Source organism: Canis aureus, chromosome 23, assembly GCF_053574225.1.
Source record: "Canis aureus isolate CA01 chromosome 23, VMU_Caureus_v.1.0, whole genome shotgun sequence".
NCBI classification, from domain to species: domain Eukaryota; kingdom Metazoa; phylum Chordata; class Mammalia; order Carnivora; family Canidae; genus Canis; species Canis aureus.
Genome location: NC_135633.1, coordinates 30,462,381 through 30,482,486, shown reverse-complemented (window position 1 = coordinate 30,482,486; position 20,106 = coordinate 30,462,381). Strand labels below are relative to the sequence as shown.

Below are 20,106 nucleotides of genomic sequence, written 5' to 3'. Positions count from 1 at the left end.
GAAGGGAGAAAGAAAACAATCCAAAGATAACTAAGTGATTAGAACAATAGAGTTGCCAGTAACTAAGATGGTGGGGACCAGAGCAGTGCAGGTTTGAGGCAAAAGCGTAGGACCTCAGTTCTGGACATGTTAGGTTTTATATGCCTGTTTAGAAATTCCAGCATAGATGTTGAGTAGGCAGGTTGATACATGAGTGTGGAACTTAGGGGTTGCCTCAAACAAACATGAGTCATCAGCATATAGATGCAAAGCCATGAGATTAAATGAGACCACCTAGATATAAATAGAGACAAAAAAAAAAGAAGACATTCAAGGACTAACAAGGAAGGACATTTAATAACATGGGTTAAGAGTTAGTGCAATATTTCAGCTGTGTAGAGAGTTGGATGCTCAGTTTAATCTTTCCTTATTATGTTTACATGATTCCATAATTTGGGGGCTAGTGGATAAGAGTTTCTCAGTGTGTGACCACCCTATCTTCATTTAATTTAAGGATCATCATATTTGTTTTCTAAGAAATCTGATTTTGCTCTTTCCTAAAATCTTAGTTAAAAGGCACATACTGTGCTTTGTTGGATCATACTGTGGATTGTTACAGTCCTGAGAGGAGAGAGAAATCAGGCCAGTTATTGGAGGGATATATGGATGCATGGGCAAGTCTAAAAGCAGGAGATGGGGTGAATATGGGGAGGAAAAGGAGAATTACTTAAATCTGATATGGTTAACTGTGTCGATGGCTTAAATGTGCTATTTATTCTAGAGAGCTATATGTCCAAGAACTCTGAAGATGATGAGCTAGCTAAAGAATCAAAGCGGTCAGTTCGAAAGCGGGGTCGAAGCACAGATGAGTATTCAGAAGCAGACGAGGAAGAAGAAGGCAAACCATCACGAAAACGGCTACACAGGATCGAGACAGATGAGGAGAGTTGTGATAATGCTCATGGAGATGCAGATCAACCTGCTCATGACAGCCAACCCAGGGTCCTGCCGTCACAGCAAGAGAGCACCAAGAAGCCCTATCGGATAGACAGCGATGAGGAAGAGGACTTTGAAAATGTAGGCAAGGTGGGGAGCCCTTTGGACTATAGCTTAGTGGACTTGCCTTCCACCAATGGACAGAGTCCTGGCAAAGCCATTGAGAACTTGATTGGCAAACCAGCTGAGAAGCCTCAGACCCCCAAGGACAACAGCACAGCCAGTGCAAGCCTGGCCCCCAATGGGACAAATGGTGGGCAGGAGGCAGGGGCACCAGAAGAGGAGGAAGATGAGCTTTTAAGAGTGACTGACCTTGTTGATTATGTCTGTAACAGTGAACAGTTATAAGACTTTTTTTCCATTTTTGTGCTAATTTATTCCACGGTAGCTCTCACACCAGCGGGCCAGTTATTAAAAGCTGTTTTATTTTTCCTAGAAAACTCCACTACAGAATGACTTTTTAGAAGAAAAATTTCAACAAACCCTGAAGTCTTTCTGTGAAGTGACCAGTTTTGAACTTTGAAGATAAATAATTGCTGTAAATTCCTTTTGATTTTCTTTTTCCAAGTTCATGGTCCTTGGTAATTTCATTCATGGAAAAAAATCTTATTATAATAACAACAAAGATTTGTATATTTTTGACTTTATATTTCCTGAGCTCTCCTGACTTTGTGAAAAAGGGTGGATAAGAATGCATTCCGAATCTGTGAGGACCCAAAACAGAATTAGGGGTGGGAGAAAGCACTTGTGCTTTAGCTTTTTCATATTAAATATATATTATATTTAAACATTCATGGCATATATGATGATGAACAGACTGTTTAAAAGCTCCAGTCTGTATTGTTGCAGTTTGAGAACTGTAGATAACATCATACATAAGTCATTCAGTAACAGAATTCATGATGTCAGCTTGTTTACTATTGGAGATAACCACACTTAATAAAGAAGAGACGGAGAAAGCACCATCATTAAAAACTCTAACCTGAGTTTCTGTTATAGCGGAGTTTCTTATTTTTAAAAAAAAAATCATCTGAAAAACATTTGTACAGTAAAATGTATAATGAAGCTTTGACAACCAGATTGTGCTAGCAGCAATTTTTTTTAAGCAGCTTTATGCAGTGGTGATGAAGTGGCCTCTAATATACTATCAATAGAGAGTTATTAGTGAAATAAGTGTGGTCTTTCTTTAGGCCCAAGTGGACTGTAAACTTTGCAGATAGTTGTAACTCTTGTCTTCTGGCCACTTAATATCTAAATATCTGAAATACCCCATTTTGAAAGAAATACATCTATACATAACATACATGAAGAGATGCTAAGCTGACAGCGGTATTTTAGCACATTTGAAGACGGGGAAAGGATTTTCAGGTGAATTTTAACTGGTCTATTCTTGCCCTTAGTATCTACTTCAAATTGAAGTCTACAAACAAAGCAGTTCCTTTGGGAGGTTTTTAGTTTGAGTTTTAGCATGTATGTGTGTGTATATGTGTGTGTGTATGTGTGTGCATTGGAATTTCCTATCTGCCTGGATATATTAGCAGGGTTTGAATGTAGTTTTGGCCTTTGGCCATTAGACTTCTATTAAAATTCATTAATAGTCACACAACCAACCTAGAGTTGATTGAGAACCGCCAGTCTGCTTACTGGGCATGACATCCATTTTAAACATCTCAACACTTTAAAGAGAGATATGCCCCTTTGTTTCAAGAAAAAAGGGGTTTATAATTAAATATCTAACATGTAATTGACACTAAAATATGAACTTTGTCTTATTTACTGTTACAGCTGTAAAATTCCCGGCAGAGCCATAAATAACGTTGTATAAAGTATAGCACTTGTGATTAAACCTTGCCTGTCAAATTCCGAAACCTTCAGCCATTACTTCTGTGAATACTTTTGCCCTGGGATTTGGGTTTTTCTGTTCCAGTGTTGTGTCTGTTGCCGGCAATGGACACACCATATCTGCTGCTGGCCCAAGAACTTTGTTGATTTTTCTTTCCAAATTAAGCATTATATGTGCTAGTCAGTGTATAGTAAAGCACTTCTCTTTTTTATTATTAAAAAGCTGGCATTAGACTTGCATTATAAATACCTCTCTAGAAACTTTATACTCCTTTCCCTTCCTCAACAGGTGTTGCCCTTAAATCTTATCTTTTGGCCTTGAAAGTTTATAGCTGTTGTTTTTCATTTGTTGGTTCTTTTGTTTGTTGTGTTTTGTTTCACTTTAGTTGTGTAGTACCTGCCCATTAATATTTTTGCTTTGATTCTAGCAATGTATATGTATCTGTATAAAAAATAAAATAATGAAAGCAGCCTAAAAATAGGATGCACCCATAGCACGTGGTTCCAAGCAAGTTGTGATTTGTATTTTGAGACAATGTTCTGCTGGAAGGGAGGGAAGGGCTTTACACTTACAGACAGTGGAGCAAGGTTATTGCCATAAGGAGCCACAGTCACTTACCAAGCCTCCTTTCTAGCCAAGTTGGTTCATTGGTTTGAAAATCAGTTACGAATGGTTGTTAGCCTTTTTAAACTATCTAATAGGCAGGCAATAGAAGGATTCCTACTAGTGCCAGGTAAGTGGTTTGAATGTGCAGGTGGCCTCCACTGCCCCCGTTCCTCCTCTGCCATTTTAGTCCTATAGCTGGGTAAAGCCACTACCACGTAGAAACTCCCACGTACCCCGTCTCTACCTCTGGACACACCAACTTCTGCTTCCACCACTCTGTAGTTAAGCAAGTGATCACAAATATCCAATGGGTAGATTATTTATTTTACAGGATGCCTAATGTGAAATAAGGAGCTCTTTTTATCTTTTTCCTACAGAGAGCAAAAAGGTCATTGTTACCATGGTAAAGACGGAGTATTCAGTTAGCATAGGTCCCACTGACATGGGTTATGATACCACTTTTGCTGCCTATTAATTTACTGAACTTGAATCAAGTATGAACTTGAGAGTGAATGCCTGCCTTCTAATCTTACATTCTGATTAAGCCAATTAACTGTTTCATCTACAAAGAGTGCAATCTAAACAGCTCATACTTACAAATTATTATGCAGAGAGATTAATTATGGCCAATTAGATGTTGGACAGTTCAAAACCAATTCTGCTGCTTGATGATTAGATTTGGTCCCTTATAAAGTTTTGTGTTCACTGAAATATTAACTGAACATGCTTTGAAGAAGTTTTTTAAAATGTAGGAAAAAGTAAATGTCCTTTATCCAAAGGTGTAATTCAGTCATTAGGAACTGGACAGAGTGTAGGAAAGCAGCAGCTCATCTAGAGTTTAGAATGTGTTGGATCCTTAGAGTACTAACCATGGATTTAAATCCAATGTAGCTGCCATATAATAGAGTCCTTTGATACTTTAAACTTTTTTTGAAATACAGGTGGACTCCCAGTGTCAAAAACTCCACAGTCTATAGCACATGTATAAAGGGGAGTTGTAGTTTAGTGTGCAGCATATTTAGTTTGCAATTTCTGTAAAGGTTTGAAAACTGGCCAAATTTTCACAATGCAGAAGCTTTGAATTAAAATATGTGACAAGAACTCAGACTGAGAATACACATCTTGGTTTCATAGACTTGTGTCGATGAAATAGGGTTTAGTGTAAAACATTGTCCATTGTTGGCACATTATTAGAGAATGATGGCAGAGATATTTTCAAGAGTATATTTGCTATATTGAGGTTGGGTTTCCTCCTTGACACGTCTTTTTCCAGTTGGTCAAGGTTGCAGATGCAGAGAATAAAGAGGAATTTTATTTAGAATAAATTCATGTCTGCTGATAGTTTGTTTTTTTTAATATGACCTGCCAAAGAACCAAGGACTTCGAATGCTAAAGAAATTGTTGAAAAAACATTTTAAATTAAATTTAAAAGGATATTACAAACTCCAGTTTTCACTTTTTGGTTGATACCCTATCCCATAATATGCATCTGAACAAAGTATGTATATTAAAAATGTAGGCATATCCTTGTTTAGAGGTAAAGTACTGGGAAAATGTTACCGATATTTAAATGGGCTTGATGGAATTTACTTTAGCACAAAGAATTCCTTTTTAGCTTATGTTTGTGGGGATAAGAGATATTAACCATTCACTAGTTCTACCATATGACTGAAAGGAACCCAATGAATCTGTAAGTTTTAATAATCAGAAAAAGTTGTGAACTCTGCCCTTCACCAACACAGTGAAACAGGTCCATGATTGCCTCACAGCTATAGAACAAGTATTCAAAGACCCACATCTTTTTTTTAAAATAGAACATACATATATGTATGTATATATATATATATATATATAAGTTAATATGTGTATACATACTTTAGATGTTAGTAAAATGAATCCTCTGAAATCATTAACTGACTTAAAAAGACATAAGACAAATAATTGTACCTGATGTGAAATTATGAACATTTAATTACAGAAAGTCTAGAGAAAAATAGTGAAGTTTCTCTTCTTGGTTTGACATTCTAAAAAAATATTCCTGGTTCTCCAAGAAGTAAGAATGCCAAGACTGCATATCTGCTATTGTCTACCTAGTCCTCTGTTTAATATTGTTATTAAACCTTTTTAGAATAAAATCCATTCCTATTTTATCCACCATTCCCAGTATGTACCTGTAGACCTACTTTGCAAGTGGCAGTTCAACTGCTGATTTTCTTATTTTTATATCAATCCCAAAAGACAAGGCCCTTTGCTATCAATGTATTTAAACTGAGTTATCATGTTATGTGTACACTTAATAATTTGTTTTCAAGATATTTCACTTCAACTTAAATCATCATTTAACATTTTTTTTTTGAGTGCCAAGAATTGCTAAGTAACTATGTAACATACTGAAGAGAGTCATTCCCCAGCAAGCAAGCGGTCTTCATAAGCCAAACTGTAGTGTGCTTGGTATATAACCACTTTAGATTGTACACTCAATACTTTATTCACATAAACCCTCTCAGAAATTTGAGTAGAATAGGATTCCATTAGTGAATTTTTTTCCCTCATTTTGGTCATGTAAACTCAATCTTTTTTTCACTTTATATTTATACAGTTTCATTCTGGGAAATGCTGCAAACCCATTCTGGCACATTGTGATTTCAGTTAATGAAAATGTTATTTTTATTTTAATAATTTTTAAGATTTATCTATCCTATGCATAAGTTATACAAGAGGGCATAACAAATTATTAGATGAGTAGAAATTTATTAATTAAGCTCCTTAGACATTTTGAATGAGAAAAAAACATTTAAAGGAACTACATTTGTGTTTTTTGCCGAACCGGTACAAGCTAGTAAATGCACTAAGGACTGAGTGACCTGCCTTGTTCATTTTGCCACTGGATGATGTAAGTTAAGAATGGAACTGTTAACCCTAATTATATATTTTCTTGACTTTCATCACTTTCTAAAGAAATCTAATTTAAGTGTTTGGGTTTTGTTTGACCTGTATTTATTGAGTTCTGGTCATAGACCAGGAGCTGCATGTCATGCTTATGGATGACCAGAACACAGTCATTGGGATACTTAATGGCTCAAGACCTTCTGAATCATTTAACTTATTTTGTATGTTGCAAAAAAAAAAAAAAAAAAAAAATTTATTTTGCTTGAGAGTCACATTTTTTATATAATTGTACAGCTTTTAAGGGTTGGGAGGTGGAAAGATACCCTAAAATAGGATGTAGATTTTTACAATTGTGTTTATGCTAGAACATCTACAGGTGCATTATGTAATTAAAACTAAAATTGTTTAAAAATCTGTGCCATGGTCTTTTTCATTTTCCTGCCCTTTAGCAGAGTTGGTGCATGTCAATACTGCTATGTGGACAAGCCTTGGAATTAGGCTTATAACCCTTATTTCCAAAGCTTTAAGATCATTGCATGAAAAATACACAAACACGTATACACATACACACACATACATAAAGACACATAACATGTACACACACAGATCTAGTTTATATTAGTGTAAATGAATTTTCAATTTCGGAACAGCTATAATGGCCTAAATTTGGCAGTTAACAGCATATTATAGTGTGTGATTTTTGTAATGCCTAACTAGGGTATTCTCATTGTTGGTCTGATGTTTTGTTTTCTTAGCAAAGTAGCTTCTTGATAATAGTATCTGAATTGTAGCTTGCCCAAACCTGCCAGGAGGTATTGGCGGGGTGGGTTGGGCAGAGCTTCGTTTCTTTTCAATCTGTAAAAGAAGGAAAAACTAGAATTGCTTGATTTGATTCTTACTATTCAGTAGACTTAATTTCACAGGAATATTTTTCTGCTGGAAGGGATATCAAATTCAAATTCAAATTCTCTCCACATTTGATGAAAAGTTATCTTTAAAGCTTGTAGAGTTGCCAATTCTAGCAGTCTTTTACATGGCACATTTTACCATAACTTAAGATACCAGTATGTTTGCCATCTGATAATTTTACCATTCTAGTTTCTCACCTTTATAGCACAAGTGTCTTCTTATAAAGAATTAAGTTCATCTAAGTGTGTCAAAATTTCTATCTAAACTACCTTAATCTATTGTCAGCTAATGTGGGATTGTCAGTTTCTTTGCTATCTTCACCCATTCAGAGGTGAAGTCTGGGAATCATGAATTTCCAGGTGAATACAAATTCCAGATAAGAATTTGTAAATGGTATATGTTAAATTTTCATTTTGATTTTAAAGTAATAGTGGCTGAGATTCAGGGTGCATTTGATCAAATGCCTCTTGGATTTTCAGACATGCTTATATGAAATGCTTTATTTTCCTATGCATAAAAAATTATTCCTGGAATAGGTTCTCAGAATGCTTTATTTTATTTCTAGGAGATGAGAGCTAAAGCAGAAGCTCCATGGTTAGCATAAAACTGTTGAGGTAATCAGGACTGTGCTGTTAGTCAAACAGGGGAAGCTGGAATGCTCTCTGCCACATATAATGTACTGCATGTGTGTGTGTTGGGGGGGAGATTTGAAAACTGGAAATGTAATTCCAATAATGCACAAAGTAAATTTTGTGCATAGAAAATATGGGAATTCCTGGTAGCTTAAAGCTTCAGGGGTTAACTGCAGTGTATGAACACCTAGTGTGTTAGAATTGCAGTGCATAGTTGTTTAAATATAATATTCCTTGTAAGTGACAACCAAAATATGTTGTGGCTGGTGCCAATATTTTTTGTTAATGAAATGTTCAATGTCTCACTACAGTCTGATCAGAACTCTTGGTGTTATAAGCCAGGCCTAAAGCTATTTTATAGCTATTGGCCTAATTGTGTAACTTTTCCTTTCAAAATGTTTTATTATAATACTTCTGTCATTTCTTTCACTTAATATATGTCAATTGTCATAATAAAAAATTTAAATAATTTGATGTATTTAGCATGATGTGTTTGCAAACTTAGTTTATTTTCAACTTCATGGCACATAGAAGGCTAAGAATTTTCAGTAAGTTGACAAAGGCTGAAAATTTTGTCATCTAAGGAACAGATGAATTGTTTTCTACTATCTAGAATGTAAATTTGCGAGTGTATCAATTTCCCCAAAGTAATTTTTAAGACTGTATGCCAGCTAGGTGAGTTACAGATTTTAGAAGGTTATCTTTTGAAAGATTTCCCTTTAACTTCTAGAGAACTCACACGTTTTTTTAAAAACATTTATTTATTCATGAGGGACACAGAGAGGCAGAGACACAGGCAGAGGGAAAAGCAGACTCCACACAAAGCCCGACGTGGGACCCAACCCTGGACTCCGGGATCATACCCAGAGCTGAAGGCAGATCCTCAACTGCTGAGCCACCCAGGCATCCCTCTTTTCTTTTAAAAACTGAGAATTGGTGTATTATACTGGGGCCATTTAGTAGAGGCATAATTATAAAAAATAATGAAAAGATTCCTAGTGAAACTAAGTTAAATGTTGGGTGAAATGAATGCTTGTATAATTTTGACCCTTCAATGACTTTGCATGAGTTCTTTAAGGTCCTCAAAGTCCAAATGAAAATCAAAGAAAAAGGATCCTCTAAGAGGATGTGATTTAATATTTGCAGCATTAGTTTAGCACATGAAAGCATATCCCAAATGGAAAGTTAACCAGGAACCTACTAGTTCACAGTACAAGCCTATAGCTTCCTGTTTTTCTTGCCCACTTCAGAGCTACTTTATCCACACTCAAGTTTTCAACCTTGTCTCCAGCCTTCTCCAAGAAGGAGGTGTCTCCTGTTTTTATCACATCACTTCTGTGTCCCTGATCTGGCCCCTTCCCTCTTGCTTCCTGTGGGACTTCACATTTCAGTGATTTCACTACTCTCCACCCTTCTATACTCAAGTCCTTTTTATACAAACCTCTATCCTGGAAAACAAAAGTGTTACCCTGTCTTCCATTCAATCTGCCTCTCAGTTATTTCTTATTTGACTGCCAGTCTATAGAAATGGTAAATTTTATTGGAAGACTCACTGAAATGCCAGAAATTCCTAAGAGAAACTCTGGGAAACTAGCAGGATTCTCAGCCACATACTGGAACTCCATCTTTAGGAACAACTATTACAGAAAGCTGAAATTGACAATGGAGAGAGATGTTACTCCCTGTTCCCTGCAATTGTTCCCTATGTTTCTGCGAAGATGCCCGTTTTCTTCTGACTTTGGCATTATGCCTGCTAGCAGGATGCCAGTAATTGCACTGTGAACTCCTGCAACAAATAGCTCTTACTCTATCACTTGGAGCCAAAAAGTTGGAAGGACTTGATTAATGATGATAGAACCTGATTAGAACCTGTGCTGTCTCTAGCTTGAACCATAAAAGTAAATTTTCTGTATTTCCAAGTCTAATGTTTTGGTTTGTTTTTTAAAAATAAGGATGAATTTTGAGGTAACTAGGGCTTACCAACAATCAAGAGAAGCAAGCTGGCTCAATTCTGGAAAACCAGAAAATTGGTTTTAGATTCAGACTGATCTAGAAGGCAGGGCTAGAGTTTTAACTGGAATAAGCAGAATGAGGACAGTGCAGAAGAGGCAAGGACCCAAAACCAGAAAAGGCATATGAGAGGGGAAGACAGGGCTAGGAAGCAGTCTTTGTGGTGCTTGTCTTCTCTGAGACACAGCCACTTCTAAAAATTTAGATGTGCTTATGCAGTGATTTCCAAACCAAATTGTAAATTTCATTTTAAAACCTTTCTTCTTGGTTTTTAAAATTGAGATGAAATTCACATACCATAAAATTCACTACTTAAAGATGTACAATTTAAAGGTCCTTAGTATATTCACAAGGTTATCATCACCCCCAAAAGAAACCCAGTGTTATGGGCAGTCAGTCACCATTTTCCCCTTCCCCTGAGACCCTGGCAACTACTAACCTACTTTCTGTCTGTAAGGACTTGCCTGTTCTGGACGTTTTATATAAATGGAATCATACAATATGTGGCTTTTTGTGTCTGACTTTTTTTTTTAGCATGTTTTCATGACTTCATCCATGTTTTAGCATGAATCAGTACTGCATTCCTTTTTATGGATGAATAATATTCTACTATGTTGTTTATTCATTCATCTTGTTTAACCATTCATCAGTTGATGGATATTTGAATTCTTTCCACTGTGGGGCTATTATGAATAATAAACATTCCAGTACAGGTTTTGTGTGGAAATGTTTTCAGTTCTCTTATGTACATACTTAAGAATGGAATTGCTAGATCATATGGTAACTCTTGTTTCACATTTCCAGGAATTGCTAAACTGTTTTACACAGCATCTGCATCTTTTTACATTCCAACTGGCAATGCACGAGGGTTCCAATTTCTTCACATTAATAACACTTATTCTTGTCAATCTCTTTTTATTAGAGCCATCCTAGTGGATATGAAGTGGTTTCCCATTGTGGTTTCAATTTGCATTTCCCTGAAGATTAACAATATTGAGCACTTTCCCATGTGCTATCGGCCCATTGTTTAACTTCTTGTCAGAAACATCTGTTCAGATCCTTTGCCCATTTTTTAAAAATAGGATTATCTGTATTTTTATTATGAGTCTTATAATGGATACCAATCCTTACCAAATATAGGACTCACAAATATTTTCTCCGATTCTTCAGTCTTTTTACTTTCTTGATGGTATTCTTTGACACAAAAAAGTTTTAAATTTTGATGAAGTCCAATTTGTTTTTCTTCTTTGTGTGCTCATGCTTTAGACATCATAACCTATGAAACTGTTTACTAATGCAATGTCACAAAAATTTGTTTTGTTTTATCTAAGAGTTTTATGGGTTTAGTTCTTAAGTTTAGGTGATTGAGGGGCGCCTGGGTGGGTCAGTGGTTGAGCATCTGCCTTTGGCTCAGGATAGAGTCCAGAGTCAGGCTCCCTGTGTGGAGCCTGCTTCTCCCTCTGCCTAGGTCTCTGCCTCCCTCTGTGTCTCTCATGAATAAGTAAATAAAAACTTAAAAAAAAAAAAAAAGTTTAGGTGATTGATTCATTCTGAGTTATTTTTGTATATGTGTCAGGGAGAGATCCAAATTCATTCTTTTTATGTGTGGCTTTTCACTTATACTAGCACGATTTATTGAAAAACTGTTCTTTCCCTCACTGAATTATCTTAGCATCCTTGTCAAAACTCAATGGACCAGAAATCTATGGGTTTACTTCTGGACTCTTAATTTTATTCCACTGATCTATTTATCCTTATGCCAGTACTACACAATCTTAATTACTGTAGCTCTGTGGTAAGTTTTAAAATCAGGAAGTGAGTCCTCCAACCTCTTTTTCTCTCTTTATAACATTATTTTGACAGTTCTGGGTACACTTTAATATCAATTTCAGGTTCAGTTTGTCAATTTCTGTAAAAAAAGACAATTGGAATTTTGATAGGGATTGCATTTAATTTGTAGGTCTGTTATTTTTTTAATTCCCAAGAGATTTGAAAATATACTTACCAAAAATATATATACATATACATGAAAAGCTAATAAATACATGAAGATGTGTTTAACACTATTAGTTATCAGAGAAATGTGAATTAAAATCACAGTAAGATACACTATACACCCACTAGAGTGGTTAAAATGAAAAAGACTGACATTAAATGTTGATAAGGCTATAGAGCAGCTGGATCTCCCATACATTTTGCTGGTGGGAATATAAAATGGTAAAACCACTTGGAAACTATTGGCAGTTTCTTTAAAAAGTAGACAAACTAACCTATAACATAGCAATTCTACTTGTAGGTACTTACCTTAAAGAAATGAAAACCTATATCCACACAAACCCATGTATAAGAATGTTCAGGGGCTCCTGGGTGGCTCAGTGGCTGAGCATCTGCCTTCGGTTTAGGGCATGATCCCAGATCCGGGGATCAAGCCCCACATCAGGCTCCCTGCAAGGAGTCTGCTTCTCCCTCTGCCTGTGTCTCTGCATCTCTCATGAATAAATAAATAAAATCTTTAAAAAATATATTAACAAAGCTTTATTCATAATGGTCAAAAACCAGAAAGAGCCCAGATGTCTATCAACAGAACAGATAAAGAAACTGTGGTATATTCACACGATGGAATACAACTCAGCAATAAAAAGGATCAAACCACTGATTAACAACATGAATGCGTCTCAAAAACATTATGCTGAGTAAAAGGGGATTTCCACAAAAGCATATATTCTGTATATTCCATTTATATATAAAATTCTAGTATGGACTAAAATAATCTACAGTGATAAAAATCAGATTAGTGGTTGCTTCTGGGAGAGATAATCGCTAGTAGAAAGAGAAAGAGGGAATTGTCCAGGGTAATGGAAATGTTTTGTATATCAATAGGATCGTATGTGTATTTGTCAAAACTACATTTAAGGACCATGCATTTCAAGATGTAAAATATACTTAATCAGAAAAAAAATTTTTTTCAACATCAGGCTTGAATTCAAGACTCTGAGATCAAGACCTGAGCTGAAATCAGGAGTTGAATTAACTGACTGAGCCACCCAGGCGCCCCACTTCATCAGAAAATTCTTTAGAAACTTGGGCAACCCCGGTGGCTCAGCAGTTTAGTGCCACCTTCAGCCCAGGGCGTGATCCTGCAGACTGGGGATCGAGTCCCACGTCAGGCTTCCTTCATGGAGCCTGCTTCTCCCTCTGCCTGTGTCTCTCATGAATAAATAAAATCTTTAAAAAAATAATATTAAAATTATTATTTTTTTTAATATTAAAATTAAAAGAAAAGAAACTTGAATCCTGGGATGCCTGGGTGGCTCAGTGGTTGAGCATCTGCCTTTGGCTCAGGTCGTGATCCTGGGGTCCTGGGATGGAGTCCCACATGTGCTCCCCACAGGAAGCCTGCTTCTCCCTCTGCCTATGTCTCTGTCTCTCCCTGTGTGTCTCTCATGAATTAAAAAAAAAAAAAAAAAAAAAAACTTGGATCCTTATCCAAATTTATGTTACAGCATTTCACAGTTCATCATACACAACACACACCTTCTTTCTTTTCACATGGCTAATTCTAAATGATAATTACTATTTTTTTTTTATTTTATTTAGGCATCCCTGGATGATAATTATTTAAGATGCCACTCAGGTACCACCTCTTCCAAGAAGTCTGTCCTCATCCTTCAGGTTGAACTAGGTGCTTCTGCATAACGCTGCATATTCTATATTATACTGCTTAATGCTTAATGAACTACATTGTAATTGTTTTTCCAGCCCTTGTTTGATAAGCAAGGGCTATCTGCTCTCAATCTCAATGTCTGGCAAAAAGCATTATAAGTCATTTAAAAATAATAGCAAATCTTGTTACCTAATCACAGGAAATAAACATTCTCATTTTATAGATGAGAAAACCGAGGCTCCTAAGTTAAATATTTTTTCTAAGATTCCAACTCAATCTCCTTTTTGCTATAGCTTCTTTTAATTTTTTAAAAGACTTTATTCATTCATTCATGAAAGACAAGAGAGAGAGAGGCAGAGACAGAGGCAGAGGCAGAGGGAGAAGCAGGCTCCATGCAGGAAGCCCAATATGGAACTTGACCCCAGGGATCACACCCGGAGCCAAAGGCAGATGCTCAACCGCTGAGCCACCCAGGCGTTCCGCTTCTTTTATTTTTTTAAAGATTTTATTTATTTGAGAGTGAGAGAGCAGCAGAATCCCCGCTGAGTGGAGAGCCCGATGTGAGGCTCCATGCCAGGACCCTGAGATCATGACCTTAGTGGAAGGCAGATGTATAACCAACTGAGCCACCCAGGTGCTCCTACTATAGCTTCTTTTAACTCAGAGGCATAGATAATAACCTGATTCAGCTTCCATGCTAAGCACTCAGCCTCACTTTTTTTTTTTTTTAAGATTTTATTTATTTATTCATGATTGAAACAGAGAGAGAGGCAGAGACACAGGCAGAGAGGGAGAAGCAGGCTCCCCATGGTGAGACTGATGCGGGACTCAACCCCAGGACTCGAGGATCACGACCTGAGGTGAAGCCAGATCCTCAACCACTGAGCCACCCGGGCGTCCCATCATCACTGTTTCTTGGGCCTTTCCAATGAGTCATTTCAGGCTTCTATCTGAAAACCATTAACAGCAGAGAAGACCAATTCTCTAAGTCCTATGGTTTCTCCCATTATTAACCTTTTTTAAAAAAATATTTTATTTATGAGAGATAGCACAGAGGGAGAAGCAGACTCCCCGCTGAGTGGAGAGCCTGAAGTGCTCTATCCCAGGACCCTGGGATCATGACCTGAGCCAAAGGCAGACACTTAACTGAGCCACCCAGGTGCCCCATTATTAGCCGTAAATTTTTCGTTTATTGATAAATACATGCTTATTATAGTAAACAAAGAATAAGAAGTTAGTCACACCCTCATCACTCAGAAATAACCACTCAATATATTAACGCATTTCCCTTCAGCATTCATTTGCAGATTAAAAAATCAGTTCTTTCTGAATAAAGATCCTTCATAATAAATTTGACAGTTTATATAACCAAACAACACACCCCATTATCTGTAAAAGCCAAATGACCCAGGCATGCAGGAAGCTTTGAAAGTGAAGAGCACAATCTGCTCCTGGGTCAGCTGCAGCCCTGAAGGGACCTGGGAGGTTTTCAATAGAGAAGAAAGGCAGTGGCAGCTGAGGCAGCAGGAGTCAGTATTTTCCTGGCCCTACACCCTAATAGGTTAGGCTTTGAAACTTCTTGTTTCCTAAATTTCTCTGGTCACAAGATCTCTGCTGCCATATGTTTTAACATAAGCCCTTTCTTCAATTTAAGTCACTGTCTCATTCAGACTCTGGCATCTGAAAGAATGAATGTCTGCTGATGTGGTGACCTTATGCCCTGTATGATTTCTACAGCTATACATTGAAAAAAGGGACCTCAGTGGTTTCTTAAAACAAAGGCATTGCTGCCTGAACTTACCTCCTGGGCCTTTTTCAAGATTCACCATCTTCCCTAATAATCCTTGCCCTGCGATTCCAGGATGAAGGAAGAACCCAAAATGAACCTTACAACCTTAATGTTAACCTTCTGAAAGCCCTGTACACAGTGGGGGACGATGTTGCCTGGCACACTGGTGTATAAGCAATAGGAGTTGTGAAACATGCATTAAGTTAACCTCTCAAATCCATATGCTCAAAAAAATCAATTAATTAAGAATAATTCCTTTTAAAGTTAAAATCCCATTATAGGTGTCACATCAAATGTAAGTACCTGGGCTAGCACAGAATACAAAATCACTATTCTAGTTTATTTTCTCACTTTGTGATTTTTATTTTTTTCTATAGTCTTTTTCCTCCTGGTTCATGCTTTTTCATCCATTTAATTTTACTTATCTGCTTATTCATAATCATCACCCCATTACCTTGAAGAAATAGAATTGAGTGAGAAGATGGCAAATTCAGATTTTTATTAAGACTTTTTTAGAGCAGTTTTAGGTTCACAACAAAATTGAGGGGATGAGACAGATATTGAGGAGCATATACCCCTGCCCCAGTCACGCACAGGCTCTGTTGTTATCAGCATTCCCTAGCAGAGTGGTACATTTGTTGTAACCGATGAACCTACATTGAGAAACATTATTATTACTCAAAGTCCACAGTTTACAAGTTCAATTTTTGATAAGCTGAATGAGAAGTGTCTGTGTAATGCCAAGTAGAGAAGTCTAGCAGGCTGTAGGATGTAAAAGAATAGTTCACTAGAGAGTTCTGGGATAGAAATACAGATCTGGGGGTCCCCTGCACAGGGTGGTTCAAACCATGGGCATGGAGTTAAGTTTGCCAAGGAGAAGCACAGTGACAACACAATTCAAGGTTCTCTCTCACTTCTCTTTAGCTAATCTATTAGTTATTGCTAGGTTTACCCCAAAACTTAGTGACTTAAAAGAACAAATATTATCTCACAGTTTCTGTGGGCCATGAATCTGGGCCAGTTAGCTGGGTTCCTCGGCCTCAAAGCCTCTCCCAAAGCTGTAGTTGAGGTGGCAGCCAGGGCTGCAGGCATTTCATGGCATATAATACTACAAGTTTCATTAAAAAAGAAAAAGAAAAACCCAGCAGATCCTACTTGTGGTCGCACTCTGTAACTTCCAAGGCTAGGCTGGAAGAGCAGCTTCTATCAGTCTCTCCCTGGGATGCTCACCTTCAAAACCCAGCTGCCATACTGTATGGGCGCTCAGGCCACATGGAGAAGCCATGGAAAGGAATTCCAGCTGACAGGTCCCTCTGAGGACCCAGCTGTCAGCCACAATGTGGTAGATGTCAGCAAGGAAAGGCTGGGAATCTCCGGGGTATATCCAGTCCGGTACATACTTTTCATCAGTTCTTCCTCTTTCAATTCTATCACTCATCTTCAAAAGTTTTAAGAGGACATGTCAAGAGTATGATCCTAGTAAGAACGGATGTATAGGAGGCTTAATTCTTACTATTACCAAAAGGCAGGAACATCTTTATACCTCTCTCTTAACTAGTTGTAAAAGGTGGTGGTTTGTAGTGAAAACACTGAGCTTGACATAAAAAGGCAGGAATTTAATTTCTAGCTGAGTGAGTACTAGTAACGTAGTCTGCAGCAAATCACTTAACTTTCCCTGATCTTCAGTTTTCCTCTCTGTACAATGGGCATATTAACAGCCACCTGCTTACCTTACAGAACCATTATAAAGATCAAAGGAGATAATGGGTCAGAAAAGTATTCTTTTGAAAAGTAAAACTCTAGGCATCCATGAGCCCTATTAGGCCTATTGCTTCTATTACTTGTAGGGATTTATATCGGAAGCAAAAGAACAAATCCTGTGCTTCTTTAAATTCCTGGTGATATGCCTGTTTGCTTTGACATATATTTGCTTAAATGCCTCCTCTGAGCTTGTCACTGTAACAGATGAGCAACTTGTCATAGCTAAGACCCCTTTTCTTCAGTCCTAAACTTGAATTAAATGTTTTGCCATTAGACACTTTTTAAAAAGACACTATGAAAACTATGTCAAGTTCATATGAAATTATTATAAAGGTTTGGCCAATTTTCTCTCTCCATAATTTGGGGGTTTCCATTGCTGAACAAAGTATTGGCTGTTTTACTAAATAGCCAACCGTATGTAGCTGTCCCATGGAACCCTGAAACTTTATTTCCTGTATAGATTGTTAGCCCAACTCCCAAAGCTTCCTCTGGAATTCTCCATCTTGGAGAAATGAGCCGGCATCCACTTGATCACTGAGCCTGGGAGTCATCCTTGATTTCTCTCCTTCATCCACCCTCATCTGCATTTTCAACCACCTTCTTTCCTTCAGTCTCTCTCCAGATCCTGAGGATTTTATCTAGACTCTCCCACTTCCATTCTCACTGCCACTCTCTCACCTATACCGTGGCAACAACTTCCTAATAACTCTCCCTGCTCCAGTGTAGCTATCAACAAGCAAATCCCAGCATTAAAAAAAAAAAGGGAAAAAAAATCGAACACTCCTCTATTCAGCAGCTAGGAAAACAGCTACTCCGCATGCCTCAACGGTGCTACAGCCTATAGGTAAGATCATCCTGACTTCACAGGCAAGGAAACCTGGCCTAGAGCCGGAGGGGCCGGAATTCCGCTCTCCTGGCTGAACTCTCGCACTTCAGTGTGACGCCTCCGGCTTCGCATCTGTAAACCTGGATCGGTAATAACTTTCCTCATATAACTGGCGTAAAGAGGAAATGAAGAAGTAATACTGGGGGCACCTGGGTGGCTCAGCGGTTGAGCGTCTGTCTGCCTTCCGCTCAGGTCATGATCCCGGGATCCCGGGATCGAGTCCCGCATGGGGCTCCCCGCAGGGAGCCTGCTTCTCCCTCTGCCTGTGTCTCTGCCTCTCTCTCTGCGACCCTCATGAATAAATAAATCTTTAAAAAAGAAAATGAAAGAATACTGGTAAAGGGCCCGGGGCAGTACCTGGCTCACAACGCCCAGTTACCTTCACCGATTATTTCCTGACTAAAGATTTCGTTGCTCTTACGCTCTCCGGTGTCCAGCAAAGCAAGCGAGGGCTCCAAATCTGATGGGCTACCTCCTTTCCCTGCAGCGCCCCGTGTCCTCCCCGGGCACGGCCAGCTCTCCACGCGGACTTCGTTACCTCCTGAGACACGGGCCCGCGCGGAGCCCGCCCCGGGGCAGCCTCGGGCCCTAGACTAGGTCGGGGGCAACGCGGTTAGGCTGAGACGGGGCCCCCACCAGGCCGAGGCCCCGCGCGGGTTGAGAAGAGCCGCGAACCCGTGAGGAGACCTCCGACCTCCATCTAGACGAGCGCAGTCTCTGATTCCTGCCCAAGGCTCAAGCCTGTTTCCTCTTCTGTAGAAAAAGGGCTGTATTATTCCCTGCGCTTCCTCCCCTCTCACAGGTTCGCCGCGACCCGGCCGGCAGCAGGACGTCGAGGGAAAGCACAGCTCTCCGCAGCCGCGAGCCTCCCACACGGCGACGGGGCGGGGGGCGGGGCCCCCTCAGGCCTCTGAGAGCTCGGCCGCGGGCGCCTCGTCTCTATGGCGGAAGCGGGCTCCGATTCCGGGGCGGGCCTCGTTGCTCTTCCGAGGTGCCGGGCGCCGCTTCCGGGGCGGGGCGGGGCGAGCGGCTGGGGTCGCCGCGCGGCAGCTCGCTCCCGGCCTGTGTCTCCGCGCTCCCTGCTGCAATGAGCTTCCTCAAAAGTTTCCCGCCGCCCGGCTCGGCCGAGGGGCTTCGGCAGCAGCAGCCCGAGACCGAGGCCGTGCTGAACGGCAAGGGCCTCGGCACCGGCACGCTCTACATTGCGGAGAGGTAGGCAGGGTCGCTGCGCTGGGCGCCGGCTCCCCGCGCGCCGCCGAGGCTGAGGACGAGGCGCGGGCGCGGGCGAGGGCGAGACCGCGACCTCCGGGGCTGCCGCGGGGCGGGGCGCGCGGGCTCCGGGGCGCCTCGCCGAGGCCTGCGCGGCGGGGCGAAGGCTCGGTTGTCCGGGTGTCCCGCCCTCCCGAGCCTTCCTCTCTCTACTTGGCACGGAGTCCTCTCTCGACGAGTTACAGGCTTTTTACCTGCCTGTCGTCCCGAGGTCTGGCGCGTGCGTCGCTCTTTACTCAGGGCTTCGTTTTAAGGTTTTGAGCCTCCGGCCCCTGAGTGAGAATCATCGATGTGCCTGTCTCTTCTGGGAAAAGGTGCGGGAGGTGTTGCTCTCGGCAAGATGTGTAAGTCTAGAACGGATTGTGCAGGATTTTAAAAGTTTGGTTAAGAAATACAGCTTTTCTTCTGTAGGTGTGGATGGGGAGAGGAACATCATCCTCAACCCCACGCAAGCTGAGGTCAGATCCAGAGGGACCAGACTCCCGTGTCTCATTTCCCATTTCCGACTCCCATTTCCAGTCCTAGAAGGAATTGCCCTTTTATTTGGCCACCTGGAACACTGTACCCTTTTTTTTTTTTTTTTTTTTTTTACAGTAAGACAGATGTATCTCAAATATCGAAGTTGTTGGACTGAGGTCCCCGTTTTCTTAATAATGTGGTTCCAGTCATCATCAAGCCAACAATGACACATTGAATCCTTCCTGTCCTTGAAATTTGCCTTGACTCCTGCTGCTGCATCACTTTTGTCTGCAGCCAGAGAAGTTTCTCTTCTTTTAGGAGCTCATGTGATTTCACTGGACCCACACAGAAATATCCAGGATAATCTCCCCATTCTACGGTTAGCTGATTAGGAACCTTAATTATATATACAGG

At 39.7% G+C, this 20,106-nt stretch overlaps 2 protein-coding genes across 6 annotated transcripts in view; both read left to right on the top strand.

The window, feature by feature from the left end:
• Nucleotides 1-8,328, top strand: part of RSF1 (remodeling and spacing factor 1) — a 158,041-nt gene extending 149,713 nt beyond the window's left edge. For both annotated transcript variants that reach the window (XM_077867175.1, XM_077867174.1), the window contains exon 16: nucleotides 761-8,328. In XM_077867175.1, the coding sequence (XP_077723301.1) occupies nucleotides 761-1,323 (563 nt within the window). In that variant the 3' untranslated portion in view covers nucleotides 1,324-8,328. The remainder of the gene's footprint in view (nucleotides 1-760) is intronic.
• Nucleotides 8,329-18,954: 10,626 nt separating this feature from the next.
• The window catches only part of CLNS1A (chloride nucleotide-sensitive channel 1A), a 42,406-nt gene continuing 41,254 nt past the window's right edge, over nucleotides 18,955-20,106 (top strand). For all 4 annotated transcript variants that reach the window (XM_077867182.1, XM_077867183.1, XM_077867184.1 and 1 more), the window contains exon 1: nucleotides 18,955-19,176. In XM_077867182.1, coding sequence (XP_077723308.1) covers nucleotides 19,052-19,176 — 125 coding nt within the window. In that variant the 5' untranslated portion in view covers nucleotides 18,955-19,051. The remainder of the gene's footprint in view (nucleotides 19,177-20,106) is intronic.